General features: G+C 37.1%; 1 protein-coding gene across 1 annotated transcript in view; it reads right to left on the reverse strand.

Moving 5' to 3' along the window:
- si:dkey-18a10.3 (heat shock factor protein) overlaps positions 1–19,703 on the reverse strand; it is a 39,216-nt gene that overhangs the window by 18,031 nt on the left and 1,482 nt on the right. The window contains exons 2-7 of the mRNA XM_028815752.2: positions 14,712–14,820; positions 5,159–5,283; positions 4,864–4,988; positions 4,678–4,753; positions 3,377–3,438; positions 2,012–2,117 (exon numbers count right to left, since the gene is read on the reverse strand). Of these exons, the coding sequence (XP_028671585.1) occupies positions 2,012–2,117; positions 3,377–3,438; positions 4,678–4,753; positions 4,864–4,988; positions 5,159–5,283; positions 14,712–14,820 (603 nt within the window). The remainder of the gene's footprint in view (positions 1–2,011; positions 2,118–3,376; positions 3,439–4,677; positions 4,754–4,863; positions 4,989–5,158; positions 5,284–14,711; positions 14,821–19,703) is intronic.

Consider the following 19,703-nt stretch of genomic DNA (forward strand, 5'->3'; position numbering starts at 1 on the left):
AGCAGATTTTTGGGCAGATGGTTCTTTCTGAGGATTCTCAGAAAATACAGTCTCTGCTGTGCCTTCTTCAGCAGCTCCTTGGTGTTGGCGCTCCAGGTCAGGTCATCCTCCAGCAAATGCCCAGAAACCTGAACACCCGGACCCTCTCTACATAGGCCCCACCAATGATGAGTGGCTGGATGTCAGTTTTGTTTTTTCTAAAGTCAATAACAAGCTCCTTCGTTTTTGTGCTTCTGAGGAGCAGGTTATTGACTGCACCACTCTGACAGCCACTCCACCTCGCCCCTGTATGCCAGCTCACCATCCTTGCCTAAGATGAGTCCTGGATCACCTGTACTTTAACGTAAAGGGCAAGATTTGGTGCTTCCAGTCCATAGGTATTTCCCAAAATGTACTCACTTACTTTACATACTGTATGTACTGTGTATGGTCTCATTGATTTTACTCTTTTAATCTTTGTGGCCCTTCCTTTTCTATGAGCTCCAAAATGTTAAGTTTATCTAAAATATTCCCTGTAGCAGTTGTGTCTAGTGTCTGCCTTACCTATTTACAAGTAAAAAGGTCATACAAACAAACTAAAATGTAACTGCAGATGGACACTGAACAGTTAACAAAAACAAAATGAAATGAATAAATAAAAAAGTATAAATTACATGCAGCATACATAGTATATACACTAGGTACAATACATACTCTGCCTCAGTCATACTCCTACCACTACAGCGGGTGCTATGTTTCTACTGCGGTAGACACTGACCTTCTCTGTCATCCAGTTCAAGGAGTGGTGAGGTATTCCATTGAATCTGGTGTTAAGAACTCGTGTTTCAAAGCCTTACTATGAATCCGTGAATGAGAAGTCACTATTTGAATGTCCACCTTGTATGTTTGATATTTTTAGAGAAGCATGACTATACTACATATCTGAATTTGACTTAAAAGAATTACATATTCTTTATTATTTTCAAAACTGGATTTTTTAAAATTAATTCTCCTTGTAATGTTTATTTATGTAATGAGACACTATTGTATTTTCTTTAAAAGACATTCAACATATAAAAGGTTAATTTGGTAATATTTAGATTTTAAACATTAGTACACTTTCCACTTGTGTATGAATCTGAATCTGGTTTTAAGGCCTTCACTTAACTTCCTAATTCAATTGTTTTGCTATATTTTTATTGTGTTGTAATTCTTTTTAAAACACAGACCAAACTGCAGAACACTGCAAATCCGAACACCATTCTTAGGTGGACAGGGCAAGTTCCACATAGCTGTTGCATATAAAGTCGGAAAGGGAAATATTTTTGAAAGACTTTTTTAAATTCTGGCACATGTATGAAAATTTAGAACTTTAGCACAGGAAAAACAAAGACTTTTTAATTATTTAAAATATGAAACTTTCTCTGCGGTGGGTTGGCACCCTGCCCGGGATTGGTTCCTGCCTTGTGCCCTGTGTTGGCTGGGATTGGCTCCAGCAGACCCCCGTGACCCTGTGTTTGGATTCAGCGGGTTGGATAATGGATGGATGGATGGATGAAACTTTCTATGAATGCCATAACATCACCTTTATTACAGGAGCTGAACTTTAAGCATGCATCATCTTAAGACTACACACAGCCATGCTGCAGCTAAGTGTGTCACCGTATATATACAGTACTACAGTAATGACATCAACATGCTATGCTCCTAGGTATAAAAGAATATTTGCTTAACCTTGCAGGTTACTATATTACTAAGAAAGTAAACTCAATATCTGCAGCTCAATTTTGAAAATGTCTCACTGATATGACGTTATGCACTAGCCCTGTAAATTTCACTAATTTACTGTAGATTTGTTATGCTTATGTAATATAGAGTGGTTACAGAATATGCAAAAGGGCTTTAAGCTGTAAAGTAATTTTTAACAAAGCATTTTCATGTATTTTATAATACAGCTAATATCATACATTTTTTAAAAATCTAGTTTATCATTTCCACCCTAAACCAGACTGTTCTAATTTATGGTACTCACAGGAATACCATGTACCGCAGAACTCTCCATACTGGGCTCCATTGTTATTGGTCGGCTGTACTTAGAAGTCGAGTGGGACAACCCAGAGTTATCAATCATCAGTGGCCTATAAAATGAGGCAAATAGAATGGTGTCATAATCCAGTTTGGCAGGCAAAAATATACATGTTCCCAACTGTACCACTGATAATTGTAATGTACAAGTGGTAGCCTTCAAGTACCCCAGAACTAATTAAAATCATGATGAAAAAATGAAACAAGGATTGAAACTGGTATATTTCTGAAAAACATACAAACATTATTTCACATGAAAATTCACGACTCAAGAAATCAAGGGGCAACAGCAGTAACATGCAAAAGATAGTGTGGCTCAACAAGGTGAATACCAGAATCTTAAGCAGGAAATATGGCAAGCTCACAGCCAGATTTCAAAACCAGTCTTTATACAGCTGAATGAGGAGAGTTGCTGGATACACAGACCAACAGCTGTCTTCTATGCAGAAACACAAGTTGATAGAAGGACAGACTATCTAAGTGAAACTGGCTATCTGCACAGACAAACAGGAATGGTGATGTTATGGATTGGTTTAGAGTTTGCCAGCTGCTCAGAAAAACAAGCACAAGGACTGCATCTGTCTAAAATGAGGAATGGCTGGCAAGACAAGACAGTAATAAACATTGCTGGTCTCTTTTGATCACTAAATAACATAAACTGTGATTTTCCCCGTAAGATCCTTGACAGACTATGTATCAATCACCAGTGGCCAACAATGATTTTAAAAATATCAGTGAATTCAACCGGTAACTACAATAGGGGACAATTAAATGCTGCACTATGCATACCTGAGATTGAAATATCAATGTGACCTTGTGCAGTATGTTAAAAAGGAATAAAAAAGTTAAAATCAGAATTTGAAGAGCTTCCTACATATCAATGCATGAAGCATGTACACGCTTTCCATGGAGTTTTTAAACATCACTAAAATATGTCTTGTATTTGGTCAGTATGACCATTTCTTGTCTTGTAGACAAGCGCTTTTAATAAAGTAAGTCAATTCAATGGTGAATAAAAACATTCTTTGGGTCTACTGCACAAAAAAATAACAGTGCAACTAGCATTATAAAATAATGACAAATTAACTAACAGTCATCATTATATCAAATCTTATTATATACTTTCATCACCAACATTGCCGCTAGTACACAAGGATAAAAAAAAAAATTTAGAATCAATATAAATATTTTACTAAATTTCATATTGCATACATCATTACGCCAACACAAAGACAAGTTAGAAAGTTAAACCTATTGACATTGTAACATAGCCCAGGATTTTATTTCAGAATGAAACATGAAGTTGACTTACAGTTTTCTTTTGATTCCTGCCATGCTGTTGGACTGGGCCATGCTTGCAATAAAGTGAACAACCTGTTGAAAAGCAAAAACAAAGAATAGAAAGTTACAAGCAACTCTGACTGGGGACTATGCAGTATGAGGAAATATGAAGAATTTACATTTATTAGTTCTGTGCAAATAATGTTCATAATTAGAAATCACATTTTGAAGTTATAGTTTTTGAACATACTTCTGGGTTTTCTGTTTACAGATGCAAGGATTCAGCCAACATTAAGGGGTAAATATATTGTATTGTAAATATATGTGAAGAGTAGCTTGCACACATACAGTGGCTTTTGAGCAAAAATGCATTGAGTTATTGGGTTAATGCTGATGTGTAATTCTGCATTTATGTGTAAACTGTTCACAAGCTTATATTTGTGACACAGTCACTACATGTATGATTAAGGGTTGATATCTAAATACTAGTATTTTACAGTAAATCCCAAAGTCACTCTTTGATCACATAACAAAATGTAAAATGTTAACATATGACATGTTTCCATACTGAATCAACTACCTAACATATATACAGTGGCAGGCAAAAGTTTGGGCACCATTGCTTAAAATGTCTATTACTATGAATAGATATGTGAGTAGAAGATCACCAAAAGGAATAATGTTAAACGATGACACATTTCTACATTAGATTATTGTAGAAACGGAACACACATGAAATGCATGTGTTCCAAATAACGATCTATTATTTCCACTCTAAAACTCCAGCACTTGACTCCCAGATAATCAATCAAGGCATGAGCTGGGAGAACATTGTGCATGGTCTGCAGCGGTGGGGGATGGAATAGCAGGCTGCTTGCTGCTTGTCTTAATTGGCAGATTTACAGGACAAAAGATGCTGAGGGAGAGGTACGAATGGATTTAAGGTGGGCCGGATCTACGAGTTTTTTCATAGGCTCTGGTAATTCTAGTGTTAATGAAGATATCCCAGCCTATCATTTTCTAAAAAGTCTCGCCAAATTGATGCCCAGAGCCAGAGAATAACTAGCGAGTTTATTTTGGTTGACTGAAAGGCTATCCTTCAATTAGCGGAGATGATACAATTGCTTCAAGGAAGACACTCTGCCAGTCTCTCAGTTTTTCTCCCAAAGTGAAGTCTTGTGTTAAAACAAACAACTTTCCAAGAGTTATTGCAAAATACCAAACTGAATACTGTTATTAGAAGTCTATGTATTTGTTTTAACTAATTTCCATCATATAAACAACACCCTAGTACTACATCATATATAAACCTAAAATAGAGTTGGGTCTTACCTTACGAATGACTTTGTGCTGTTGCAAGTGTTTTTGTCTCAGGGATGCAACTTCATTCCAAAGAGTTTCATTCTCTCTGTAACCCACAAAAGACAGTAGTTTTAAAAAGATGCTTTTCTAAAACTATTAAAGCCACCAAGAATATCCCGTAACAGTCTGGGTAGCAGCAAATTCTTCATATATTACCTTTTGATGGCCATAAACTTGGCATCTGCAACTGCTTGTCTACTTTTCACTCTTAGGATATCCATTAGGATCTTGGAAACATCCTGTTTCTTCAATTTGACTTCTTCACCTCTGCTCAAAGATACCTAATATTTGAAGATAGAATTGTCAAAACACACTTAGTGTGTGCACTTTCAGTTCCATCTCTGCCTATCCCCTTGCCTTACACACAATATCTTCTTAAAATAAAAATATGATTAAAAATGATGCCATGTTCCTTTAAAAATCTGCATTTTCATGGCTAACTTACTCTCACCTTTCTCTTGATTTTCTGAAGTAGATGAGGTGTTCCGCATTGAAAGTAGGGGTGTTGGAACTCAATGATCTCCTCCTTGTCGCGTGGGAGACCCACATCCACATGGACTACCTTATGGAAACCATCTGTAATGACAAGGACAGTAGTGTTTTCAGAACAAACCGAATATAAATGGGATTACAGTCTTAAATTTCTCTTACAAATACTACAGAGCAATAAAAAAGGAATGATTTTTTTTTCTCAGCTGAACATTCAGCCACATTAACAATTAAAATGTGATATAGAAAGGGGCCTTTCAATTATATGAAAAACAATTTGAAATATTGCAAAGAACTGTTCAAATTGAAATTTAAGGGCTGCTAATTTGGTACATGCCAAAGCACTAGAAATACAATGAGTATTTGAAGATACCATTACTTCTTACTCTCTTCACTGGATATCAGGTACTGTATTCATATTAAACAGATTGTACATTGCACCATTTATACAGAATCATAGATGATGAATTTTACATTTTATAAATCTACAGAAACAGCAACAAGAGCAAAGCAAAAACCCACCTGGTTTCATCACCACTCATTCTTACTTGGGTAAAAAATATTACTGTACTGTTTACGAAAGTTAACAAAGAGAGAAGATGAGCTTTTAGAAATGTCAACTATTGGAACCTCACCTGTTGGGACCGTCCTGAATGGACTGGGGAGGTTTGGTTTTGGACGTAAAACAATTTCTGTTCTGTTTATTACAGGCTGAATCAACATGGATCTTTAAGTGCAATGCATTATCACCCAAAGGGTTTAATGAGACTAATGAATTAGCCTGCTACCTATAAATAGATTAAAAAAAGCAACTAAAGGTCAGTGTATTCTGATGTCTGTCAGAGCACATTTTGTCTGGCATTTGGCTAGTCTTGTATTTTGTGAATACTGGTTGAGGCAATTCCTTGTCTCAATTTCACTTGTTTTGACTGTTATGTACTATTGGCTCTAAACTGTTTTTAATTATTTGTTAGTGTTTATATAGTGCATTGGTATATTATTTCCAGTGTTCCATATTCTATTGTATTCTCTATAAAAAATACAAATAATAAGTATTAAGAAAAACTGTCAAGCTTTATTGTAAATAATATTTATTTTGTCATTCTTCCTGTTTTTTCTGTTTGTCCATGGTTGTTTAGATACATTGATTGGACACAAAGAATGGACAGATGGGTCCCAAAATGTGTAGGCTATTTTACTTCGTAGTTACTTTCTTCACTAGCTCCAAAAGGTTTCAAGGCCTGGGGTACTTTTTTGGTCTTTTGAGTGGCTATCTCCTACTTGCTTAAGATCAAACTCATCTGGATATACACTATATGAGATGGACTTCTCCTTTTCACCTCTATTTTTTTCCTGGAAATTAAAACAATGGACATGGAACTGTATACGTCTGCCTGTTTATTTGTTGGCTTATATACTTGTGAATATAATTGTTGTACTGCTTAGTACTTTGTGTTTTACTTTAATACAAGTATTAGGTTGATCTTCTCTTTTTGTTATCGTGATAGTATTTGGAAGTAGATTTTATTTTAAAGATGTGTCAGTTATTGTTTTAAGAAAGGAAATGCTTATCATTGTCACACAGTAATATCTATGTCTCAATTTTTTAGAAGTACTAGATGGATAAACTAGATGAAATGGAATTAGAAAGCATTTTTATTGATTTTTTACATATGTTTTTAGCTAATTATTAATATACTTATTATCAGAAACATCTTGCAATTATTCTCTGCTTAATGTAACCAGTCAGTATGCTGTTGTATTTTTAGTGTATTTATTTAAATAAATAAGTGAAACACACTTGAGAAGATGTATTACCTGTTGACAAAATCACATTTTATAAGCAATGATTGCACAATAATATACACTTGAATATCAGGAAAGGCTATTTTCATGTCTTTCATAAACATGCCATTGTTTTTTAAACTATTAAGCCAGCTATAGCCTGGATGACAAAAAAAGATTTCATATTGCACATATTGATACATAATGAACAGTATAAAAGTGTGGTCCGAAACCTCCTATTAACCCATAATTTGCAGATTTTTCATTTAATTTCTTTGGTGTTACATTTTTTCTCAAAAAACATGTAAAAAGCGCTGCATCTTTTGGCTTAATATGAAATGAATAATAATAATAATATGAAATGAATAATAATAATGATTATGCTAATACTGTATATACTGTCAAAATATGTTTTTGTGTTGTATATCTTTGAATGGTGTACGGTCATTTACACGACACTGTTCTGCATACAACAATTCTTTCGATCATGTTATTACCCTAAGTTCTTGTCAATAAGCCGCGGCTTATCTAAGGAAAAAAGTTGTGAAAATGAAAAAATAGAATATCGGCTTATACATAAGTCCGGCTTATACATCCATCGCGGGGGTTGCGTTCCAGAGCCACCCGCGAAATAAGAATATCCGCGAAGTAGAAACCATATGTTTATATGGTTATTTTTATATTGTCATGCTTCGGTCACAGATTTGCGCAGAAACACAGGAGGTTGTAGAGAGACAGGAACGTTATTCAAACACTGCAAACAAACATTTGTCTCTTTTTCAAAAGTTTAAACTGTGCTCCATGACAAGACAGAGATGACAGTTCCGTCTCACAATTAAAAGAATGCAAACATATCTTCCTCTTCAAAGGAGTGAAGCAAACAAATCAATATGTCTGTTTGGCTTTTAAGTATGCGAAGCACCGCGGCACAAAGCTGTTGAAGGCGGCAGCTCACACCCCCTGTCAGGAGCAGACAAAGAGAGAGAGAGGGAGAGTTTGTTTTTCAGTCAAAAATCAATACGTGCCCTTCGAGCTTTTAAGTATGCGAAGCACTGTGCAGCATGTCTTTTCAGGAATCAGCTTTACAAAAGATAGCAACGTGAAGATAATCTTTCAGCATTTTTAGACGAGCGTCCGTATCGTCTAGGTGTGCAAACAGCCCCCCTGCTCAATCCCCATACGTCAGGATCACAGATAGTCAGCGCAAGAGAAAGAGAACAGTAAGCCGGGTAGCTTCTCAGCCATCTGCCAATAGCGTCCCTTGTATGAAATCAACTGGGCAAACCAACTGAGGAAGCATGTACCAGAAATTAAAAGACCCATTGTCCGCAGAAATCCGCGATATATATTTAAATATGCTTACATATAAAATCACAATTTAAATGACCGCTACGCGCTCGTGTTGACTCGGCGACGCCCAGAGCAGAAAGAACGCGCTCCGGCCGCTCCAACCGCGCCATGCGGGGAGTGAGAGAGACGGCAATATCTCACACTCTCTCCCCCCTTAAAGAAATTAAATGGGCGCGAGTGAGACCACTGACCTCCCTCCCTTCTATTAGTTATAGGTTATAGTACGTTCGGCTTATCCATGAGTCCGGCTTATCTATGATACGATTTTATTTTAAAAATTCGTATGATTTTTGGTCTCCGGCTAATACATGAGTCCGGCTTATAGACAAGAACTTAGGGTATCAAGATACAAGTTCAAGTAAGTAAGTGGATCTTGGCTGTCAACATTCACTTTTATTCTTGGCTGCCCGCAAAATCAAAACAAGGTGGTGCTGGTTTATTTGAAGCAGGGTCAACAAAAACCCAAACCTGAGCACATTTGGTTTCACTGTCCGTTGCAATTTCACTGCCTGAGAAGCTCCTCAACATCACTGCTCATATCACTATCAAGAGTGTGCAACACCTGGGCTAATGAAAAACATTTCCTATTATTATGAGGCTAGGAGCGGCGGCACGGTGGCGCAGTGGTAGCGCTGCTGCCTCGCAGTTAGGAGACCCGGGTTCGCTTCCCGGGTCCACCCTGCGTGGAGTTTGCATGTTCTCCCCGTGTCTGCGTGGGTTTCCTCCGTGTCTGCGTGGGTTTCCTCCGGGCGCTCCGGTTTCCTCCCACAGTCCAAAGACATGCAGGTTAGGTGGATTGGCGATTCTAAATTGGCCCTAGTGTGTGCTTGGTGTGTGGGTGTGTTTGTGTGTGTCCTGCGGTGGGTTGGCACCCTACCCGGGATTGGTTCCCTGCCTTGTGCCCTGTGTTGGCTGGGATTGGCTCCAGCAGACCCCCGTGACCCTGTGTTCGGATTCAGCGGGTTGGACAATGGATGGATGGATGAGGCTAGGAGAAGAAGCGTCTGCACGGTTGCCTGGGAAACACTTGGGCCTGGCACTTACGTAAGACACTCCTACACCGTTGTCCGAGTAATGCTTCAGAATATCGCTGTTCGTACTTTTACAGCTCGAGTAATCCTCAGTCTTAACACTTAGGCGAGACGCATCTATATTTACCGAAGTGACACTTGGGACGCTTTTAACACTGTTTTCACAACCAAGTGACGCTTGGGTCTAATGCAAAGGAGATTAATGAGAACCTAAATTAGTTTTAAGTAAAAATAGCCAAAATAAACAAAACAAAATGATTAAGTCAGTAGTATAAACTGGACTTTTAGGGTTTTGGTTTCTTCCATTGATTGAATCATGATTAAGTTATTTATTTCCACTTCCTCTGTTTTTATTTCAAGATCAAGATAGCATTGTCCTCGATTGGAAGGACTCATAACACATTTGGCCTAAGCCGAACAAAAACGGTAGATCACTGATCTGCAATGGATACGTTAAGAAGTAACTTGATTTTTGTACTATAAACACCAACAGGAATGTACCACTATATACCAAAGACATCAGAGAAAAAAGTTAAAGGATAAGTTTGGTATTTTTTTCAAGTTGAAGTTATTTCTTCACAAACACGGTATGCAGTTGAAGTCAGAAGTTTATATACACTTCAGTTGAAAAACACTCCAACACAAAATGTTTTGCTACTTCTCAACCACGTATGAGATTTGAGGGCCAGAAATGGTCCCAACCCAACCAAATTATTCTCTTCAAGCTGCCTCTATGCAATGCGTCTGCTGGGATCAGAAGTTTGTTAAAGTGTTCCTTCCACTCCCACAACAAAACCTTCAGATGAGGTCACCCTGTCCTTGCTGAGACAAAGGTTTGAAAAGGTCCTATCCTTCCAAGTGGTTATAAGGTTTGCAAGAATCTGTCCAAGGCTACATTCAAAGTAATTCACTAAAATCTCACCAAACACCTCCAATATATGGGTTTTACTTTAGCCTCTAAAACAGGAGGTATATTTTAATCTGGCCCTACCTATCAGTCAGACCCAGACACCTAACATTCCATGGATAGCCTCCACTTTTAATGTAATAGCTTTTCTCACTGATTATAGCTACTAATGCATTCTAAGGTTGCCACCATGACTGATACCAAGCACCCTTCAGGCACTACTTCTTATAGTTACTTCCTCTAGGTTGGCATTAAATAAAAGTTCACTGGTCTTTATGTGTAATTTGGCATGAGATGTTCCAAGATGAAAACTGAATTAGTCTGAAAATGGAGCCATCTACTAGGCATTTCCAAGACACCCATTTCCAAGACACCACAATTTCGTACCTCCGGTGTCTGTCCAGCTGATGCTTCAAGTGATATTCAGCAGTCAGATTAGCGAATTGTGTTACTTAAGTGCTGGGCGCTCATGACTACAAAGTTAGTTAATGGCTTTTTTTTTAATTTTATTTATTAATTTTTTTGTAATCATTCAATACAAATAGATCAATTTATACAAAAAAGAATTAAAGACAAATCAAACCCCACCCTTGAGAAGGAGAGCATGGCCAAAGGAGAATTGCTTAGGGCTTTTTAATAGGGCAAAAATAAACAAAAGAAAGGAAAAAATATATATAGGTAAATAAAAAATGGAGAAGGTAAAGAAATAATTATTTCTTCTTATTCTAAAATATTATTGATTAGATCCTTCCAGGTTTTGAAAAAATTCTGTAGGGATTCTCTAGTTGAGAATTTTGATTTTTTTTTTCCAATTTCAAATAATATACAACATCGGTTTCCCACTGACTTATCAGAGGACAATTAGGATTCTTCTAATTTAACAAAATAAGTCTGCGTGCCAAAAGTGTAGTGAATGCAATCACAGTTTGCTTGTCCTTCTCCACTACAAGTCCATCTGGAAGAACACCGAACACAGCTGTTAATGGGTTAGGAGGGATTGTGACACCAAGGCTGTCTGAAAGGCACTTGAAAATTTTGGTCCAAAATGATATTAATTTGGTGCTGGCCCAAAACATGTGACCCAGTGAGGCAGGAGCTTGGTTGCAGCGTTCGCAGGTTGGATCTTGCCCTGGAAACATTTTGGACAGTTTTAAGCGAGACAGATGAGCTCGAGATATAATTTTTAGTTGAATAATTCTATGCTTTGCGCATATGGAGCTCGAGTGAATTCTCTGCAATGCTACCTTCCACTCCTTTTCTGATATATTGATTAAGAGATCTTTTTCCCAATGTTCTCTTGGATCTTTGAAAGGAAGGGACTCTAATAAGATTTTATATAATGCAGAAATGGTGTCTAATTCCTCGAAATTGAGCAGTATTTTTTCCAGCATGGTGGAGGGTATGAGATGAGGAAAATCGGGCAGTTTCTGTTTAACAACGTTTCTAATTTGAAGATAGTGAAAGAAATGTGTAGCTGGGAGGTTGAATATGGAAAGTAGTTGTTCAAAGGATGCAAAGATATTGTCTATCTAAAGATCTCTGAGCAATGTAATCCCAAATCTTTTCCAGGTATTAAAAACTGGATATGTTTGCGAGGGTTGAAAGAGGTGGTTCTCTTGCAGAGGTGCCACAGATAAAAGATTTTCCATCTTAAAATGCTTTCTAAATTGGTTCCATATTCTGAGTGAGTAAAGCACAATTGGGTTATTAGTATATTTGCGATAACTTGCATTTATTGGAGCGCAGAGCAGGGAATGTAAAGAAGTACTACAGGATTTTATTTCTATTGCGGGCCAAGCCTGTGTATGTTCATTTTTTTGTGTTCAGGTTTTTATGGCTTGTATGTTTGCTGCCCAGTAATAAAACTGAAAATTAGGTAAAGCCATGCCACCTTCTGCCTGAGGTCTTTGTAGGGTCGCTCTTTGGATACGTGAGTGTTTTGAGTTCCAAATAAATGAGGTTATAGTTGAATCTAATTGCTTAAAAAACGATTTATTGATATATATTGGAATGTTTTGAAATAAAAAAAGAAGTTTAGGAAGGATATTCATCTTAACAACGTTAATTCTTCCGGCTAGAGTGAGATGAAGGGTTGACCATCTATGCAAATCTTGCTTAATTTTTTCCATACAGACGGCAAAATTTTGTTGATAAAGAGCTTTATGTTTACTTGTGATATTTACCCCTAGGTATTTAAACTGATCTGCTATGGTAAAAGGTAGGGTGTCCAATCTAATATTATATGCTTGTGAATTCACTGGAAAGAGTATACTTTTATTCAGATTAATTCTGAGACTAGATATCTTTTGAAATTCTGTAAGTGCTGTTAAAACTGCAGGCACAGTGTTTTCTGGGTCTGATATATATATAAAACCATATCATCTGCATATAGAGAAATTTTCTGTTCCAGTCATTCTCTGATAATCCCCTTTACCTGATAAGAATTTCGACAATGAACCACCAGTGGTTCAATAGCGATTGCAAACAGCAGTGGTGACAAGGGGCATCCTTGTCTGGTGCCACGTTCTAGCTTAAAGTAGTCTGAACAAATGTTGTTAATACAAACTGAAGCTTCTGGATTGGTATATAGTAGTTTGATCCATGCACAAATATTCAGGCCAAACCCAAATTTCTCCAATGCAGTGAAAAGGTAGTTCCTTTCAATCGTATCAAATGCTTTTTCTGCGTCCAATGATAGTAATATCTCTGGGGTGTTTGACTTTGCTGGTGAATATACTACATTAAACAGGCGTCGGAGATTGGAAGATAAGTGTCAGCCTTTAATAAATCCAGTTTGATCCTGTAATATTACTGAGGGCAGCACTTTCTCCATCCTTCTAGCTATAATTTTTGACAATATCTTAACATCATTATTCAAATTAATTAATGGCTTTAAACATAAGGTACTCATGTCACCCAATAGACACAAACCCTGATCTTTGTCTTTGTTTAGCAGGTTGAGAGCCCAACGGTTCCCTGATAATTAGTCATATGAAAGTCTTGCAAAGTCTACATTTTGACCTAAGTGGAATTCAAGGAATCCTTCTAAAACTCAATTTTGTGATGTAATTGCCAAAACTAATTGTTTTTTCAAATGAATTACAGCTTTGCATTCTGTAGTCTGTGTAGTGCTTATTGTGAATCCTCTATGAAAAAATAAAGTAAGCATCCCCTAATGTCAAGAAACACATGGTGCCAACTGAGCTGTTCAAACCAAGTTAACTGACAGATCACTGTACATCAATGACACAAAAAGCAACTGATGCCCCTAAAATATTATTTGGCTCTCTAATATAGTATTTAATTTTAAAAGTTGCACAGTGATGTACCTAAACAGGAATCAATAGCACATGCTCCATAATGATGTCATAGTAATTAAAGGGTCATAAATTCCCGTTAATAAATTCAGAGAGGCACAGTGGTTGGTGCTACTATCACACAGCCCCAGAATCCCAAGTCCAAATTTTTGGCCTGGTTGCTGCCTGTGTGTAGCTTGGAAAACTCTGGTTTAGCAGACAAGTGTTTCTATATTTGACATTTATTAGTGAATGTGGCTATGAAATCAACTGGACCCCTGTTCAGCGTTTTCTGTTATTCTATTACCTGGACTATGTCTAAGTTCAAGTGAACAGACTACTTGTTTTACTGTGAGTTTAGCATTCCCTTGGCGAGGACAAGCAAATACTGTTTAAAGTAACCATGGGAATAGCTACACATGGGCTCACTCCGACTCTTTACCAGTTCTTGAAAATAATATTTCATTTCAAAATAAGTATTCACTCAGTCATATATTTGTTAACAGAAAATCAGAGAATCTGAAATCATTTTATGTTATTTGAAACAGACCTAAATGTTCTAAATTTCACCAACATAAAAAAGAGATTAATTTTATTCTGTGTTGTTTACTTTTTTTTTTTTATTAACCATGCAATATGCATTGCAACATTTCTCTCATATACAGTAACACCATTCATTTTAACGTAGTGACGCAACTGTTTAGCAATTCCACACAGCTCCAGAGTTTTTGGTACATTTTCTTGCCCAGGCACTGTTTGTTTGGAGTTTGCATGTTGTCAGTGTCTATGTGGACTTTTCACAGATATTCTAGTTTTCTGCCCATGTCAAAAGATATGCATGCTAACTGCTGACTCTAAAACTGACCATGTGTGAGTGTGTGTGTGTGTGTGCTTGAATGTGCTCTGAGGTAGACTAGCACCCTGCCCATGGCAGGTCCCTGCTTGCAATAGAAATTGCAAGGACGGGATTTGCCTCTGACAACCCCGGACTGGATTAAGTGGAATTGAAAATGGACCAATGCGTAGACTGAGACAATCTTTACACAGCAAAAACATATCCCACATAATTCTGTGACTTTGTTTCCTGTAATCAAGATTTCTTTCATTGTGAAAAAAACAGGTTCAGTATAAAAAGGTAACACCTACACATATTAAGCTGCCGAACAAAGCTGGCCATGTTATTGTGCTTGAAGTAAAGAGGAAGAATCTCCTTGGAAAACTGTCTCTCATTGGATACTTGTAAACATGAGCCACCCTGGAAAATTGAAGAGGGAAGGGGGAGGTAAAAGTGTCAAAGAGATAAAGAAAGACATTCTATTAGTGTTACAGTACAAGCAGAACCCTTAAAAAATCAAATCAGGTTTAAAAAGCAAACAAGCAAGAGATGCATACTCAAAATAGTTTGTATTTTTCTTTGTTCATTATTTACTTGTCATTATTTTTCTATTATGTATGTATAGGTTTCAAAGATACCTATCCAGTTCCACTCCACAAATGTATTAGCAGTCGAACCTGCAACATGCTTGTAAGTCTCTATTTTCAATCAATACATATCACTTTTTAAAACAAAAGTTCCCAGATTGCTTTCTTTACAAGTGAAGGTGTTGGCTGACTGCTCAATTCCATAGTATCTCAAAATTATACCAGATTTATGATATCATGTATCAGATATTCAAAGACTGTCAAATGAAATACATTCTCAAAAGTATACAATTCTCTAGTGATTTTTCAAGGCTCGGACAACACAAGACCCTTTTGACAGTCGAATGACGTTATCCATTTACTGTGTAAACATGGGCTGGTTTCAATACATGTTTGTGGATTAAATTACTTTATTCTAGTCCTGAAGCTTCAGCTGGTATAAATAATACAAATACTTTGCTATCGCTATTGAATTAATAGGTTTTCACTGTCAAATACAGTCCAAGATAAAAGGGGTCATAAAGGGAAGTCTTGAACAAAATGTATCACTTTAAGCTGATGATATGGTTCTATATGTCAATGACACATCCTCTTTATTATCATTTATACTAAACGGGCAGCACGGTGGCACAGTGGGTAGCGCTGCTGCCTCGCAGTTGGGAGACCTGGGGACTCCCTGCGTGGAGTTTGCATGTTCTCCCCATGTCTGTGTGGGTTTCCTCTGGACGCTCCGGTTTCCTCCCACAGTCCAAAGACATGCTGGTTAGGTGGATTGGCGATTCTAAATTGGCCCTAGTGTGTGCTTGGTGTGTTTGTGTGTGTCCTGCGGTGGACTGGCACCCTGCCCGGGATTGGTTCCTGCCTTGTGCCCTGTGTTGGCTGGGATTGGCTCCAGCAGACCCCTGTGACCCTGTGATCGGATTCAGCAAGTTGGAAAATGGATGGATGTTGAGGTGAATGTCATCAGGTCTCTTCCCAGTGAATTCCCTTGGGACACCAGACTAAACTAGATAATTTTTCACCGATGGTCCCAGAACAGTTCATAGTGTGGGGCAATGATCTTTATGTGAGTACATAGAAGTGATGGTTTCAAGAAAACTTAAGCTTAACTTTTGCAACAAGATATTAACAGATGGTCATCTCTCTTCCTCTTACTTTAGCAAGGATCATTAATACCTTTTTCAGAGCATCCCTAAAGATATAAAAAGATTTTATTAAAAAAAAATGTAGACATACACTAATTGAAACTTTGTTTTGTTACTAGGAACTCATAAATTACTGCATTCTTTGTATGATTGTATTTTTGACTGAACTATGTGTAATTGTGTATGTTTTCTCTTTTTCCTAAAATGTTAAAAAAAGGAGTCAAAGCTTATTTCTTGCCATTCTGAAGAGCACAATATGAAAGTTGTTCTAAAAAATACTTACAGCAACAGTATAAACAGAAGCAGCTATATATATATATATATATATATATATATATATATATATATATATATAAAACAGTAATCAGCATAAACACATTCTCAGATATTGTCTATGCCATTATGTAAGATGAAAGGTTTATGCATTTGTATCTAAGTATGTGCTTTGTTATGTGTAAACATTTAAGAGTCCCCCTTTATGTTCTGTGAGGTTCTACTTACCCAGTGCCACAGGAGTTTCTGCCTGCCTTCTTAAATCTTCCAGGGCATGTAAAGTGTAACTTGAATATTCCAGGGCTTTATGGAATGCAAACCTCAGTGTACATGTGTGACATTTTGCTGCCAATCACTCATCCCTGCCTGCCCATCTTTGATATGCTTGCTACTACATTACAGTTTGGACCCATGATCACCTGTGTGTTGATACTGTGGTATTGTTTGGATTTCACATATGTGTGCTCATCTACACTTAGGGCAATGATCTTTGTGAGTGCCAATTTGCACAAATGCAGTTTGCTTTGACATTATCTCATGTGAAGTCATGGGGAAATGTATAAATCTGCATATTACCTCACACGTTGTAAGGGAATTCAAAGCTTGGTGCAAAATTTGAGAAATGCTTGGGTTTGACATAGACAAATCAAAAGCTGCATTTTACATATAGCATTACACATTCATTTCGACTGACTGCATTAAGCTTCTCCACATAGATGAAAGGATCACATAACTTACAAAATTTGTGATGAATACTATTTTGTCCCTTTTTTGTGAACAGTCCTAGAAAAATTTCAGATAGCAGGAGCTTTTAGGAACTACAAGAAAATTAGCTGAAGCAATTTTAGAAAGCTGAAATTAACGGCTTTGTAAATCAGCAGAAAACTCCTTAACATACCTATTTTGTCTTTTTATGGGTTCACTGTTGTCTAGCATTTTAAAGCAGGATGTGCATGCCGATCTCTGCCTGAACAGCATCTTCTGGCAGCTCCTGTTGAGTTAGTACAGCTCGTGAGCTCTCCTAAATCCCGGATAAGTTAGGAGTAGTTTCCTAAATTAGGAAAATTAGTAAAATACTTTTTCACCTACTCCTAAGAGTTAGAGCAAAATTTCTATGACATTTGTGAGCAAGTTAGGACCGTTTTCCTGCTCTGAGATGCTTGATAAATACATGCAAAATATTGCCATGCCAATGCAGCCAGTGACTTTTTATAGAATATAAAAGATGGTCATAGAGCACTTGGAAAAGCTTTCAATTATATAAAGAAGAAAAGTTCTAGCTTTTTTTGAGTTGTCATTGTGCTGTTGGGATAGGTTGTGGCCTGTGCAATCTTAATATAATAATATGAAATCTTAATATGAGACATATCAGACACAAAAAAATGACAGCTTGAAAATACAGTATTAATAAAAAGGGTAAGCTTTTTAGATCATATCAGCATTCAAAAAGAAAATCTGAATTTGAATATCAAGGGCAATCTTGATTCAAAATATTCCAGAACACGATTGTCTTTTCTGCCCATCCCGAAGAAGAGTTCAGCCATACCTGATGATCGAGTAATGAGCCCTGAGAAGAACAGTTTGATTCACTTCACATACAAGGAGGGGAGAGAAAGTCTGACATTAGAATTTAATAAAAGTGGACAGTGGTTGGTAAGAACCCTAATACATCAGGACATGCAGGGAGGAAATGAAAGCAAGATAGAGCATTCAGAGCAGAGATGTCAAGTTCAATTTTTATTGCCATAGTACTTACATGTCTCCTCGGAACAGCTGACAATACAATACTAACAAAATCATACAGCTGATCTGAAAAACAGTTGAATGCCAATTGCCCAAGCTTCAAGAACTTGGAGTGGAGTCTTCCAAACTCTTCTACTACTTGATAATCATGTCTTTTTGAATATAGCAGATTAGACTTTAATGGGAAACAAACATAATACACTTGGCTCTTTGCTCTATTTTAATTTGCTGTAACAACATATAAATAATTTTAAGAACATATTTTTCACTAGATTGAACTGGAATGTCTGGTTGCTTTTACTGATGTTCAACTAAACAGTATAGTAATTTTAAATGTCATTTGAATATTTCAACTACGGTGGAATTCTATAGATAATCAATCCAATCTAATGCTCTCTGCATAATATAAAAGCCAGAATAACAAAAAGCAAATTTCCAGAAACCATTAGTCTCAGTGAAATGGGCAAATTAAAGTAGCAATTGACTCATAGAAGACACTGCAAACTCCTAGAGTATTGGTTTTTGGTTATTTGAAACATGGACATAATTATATTTAATATGAATAGTAATGTACAACTTTACATTTAGTTCCTAATCGTGCTTCTTCCACAATAAACTGCTTACCTTTGTACACGATGCATTTTCAAAACTCTTACGTTGATTTATCCCAATTTATTACTCTGGATGAAAACACCAAACATTCATGCTAATTTGCATATTCTTCAACTTTAATATGTGGAGTTAAGTATTTAAAAATAATACTTATTACTGGTGGAGTGAAAAGTTTGCATGCCTTGCACGGCGTCACCGTGAGTCAGTGCATCTGTCACCTCCTGAAAATTAAACTGTTTTCCACTAGGCACTCAGGAAAACATGCTGCATTGGGAGTATCCAATTTAACCAGACCTTCTATAATACGTGGTGGTTTTTTGTTTTTTTAGATTTTCCGTGTCATCTTTATTTAAACCAGTGTCAAAAAACAGCGAGTACACGTGTTTCTAGCGTGCCAAGTAAAAGGCTTGGCCATTGCAGTGATGAGCAGTGTGGCACCAGCCAATGAAATTGTGCGAGGAGATCCAGCCAATTGCGACTTTTACGGCCTCCCGGTTTGAGCGAATTAGGCAAGAAGTACCGCCTATGGGCGGACCAGGAAAACATGTGGGAAAGTCGCGTGGGTTTGTGCCAGTCAGCTACTTACGTAAAAAAATGTACGTAACGACCACCGTGCTGGTTGATGTGGGAGGCGTTTGGAAGGCAGGTGTATATAGCTTATTTACTTTTGAATGCTGTGTTATCCTCTACCGCTTTTTTTTGAGAGTGACTTCAAGTATCTCATTAGCTTCCTAGCAATTATTCTGGAAGAAGCAGTGTCATTATTGATAAAACCAAAGAGCGAATGGTGGTGTATAGACTAAGTAAGGATGTTAATATCAGAAATGTAGTTTTGAAAGATGGTGCCTTTATTCATGCCGTTACCAACGCAATAAATGAAAAAGACGCACCCGTTCGGATTCGTCGCGGAGGGTTGCGGAAAGCGGTGTGCCATTTACTTAAC

Source organism: Erpetoichthys calabaricus, chromosome 12 (assembly GCF_900747795.2).
Source record: "Erpetoichthys calabaricus chromosome 12, fErpCal1.3, whole genome shotgun sequence".
Lineage (NCBI taxonomy): Eukaryota > Metazoa > Chordata > Cladistia > Polypteriformes > Polypteridae > Erpetoichthys > Erpetoichthys calabaricus.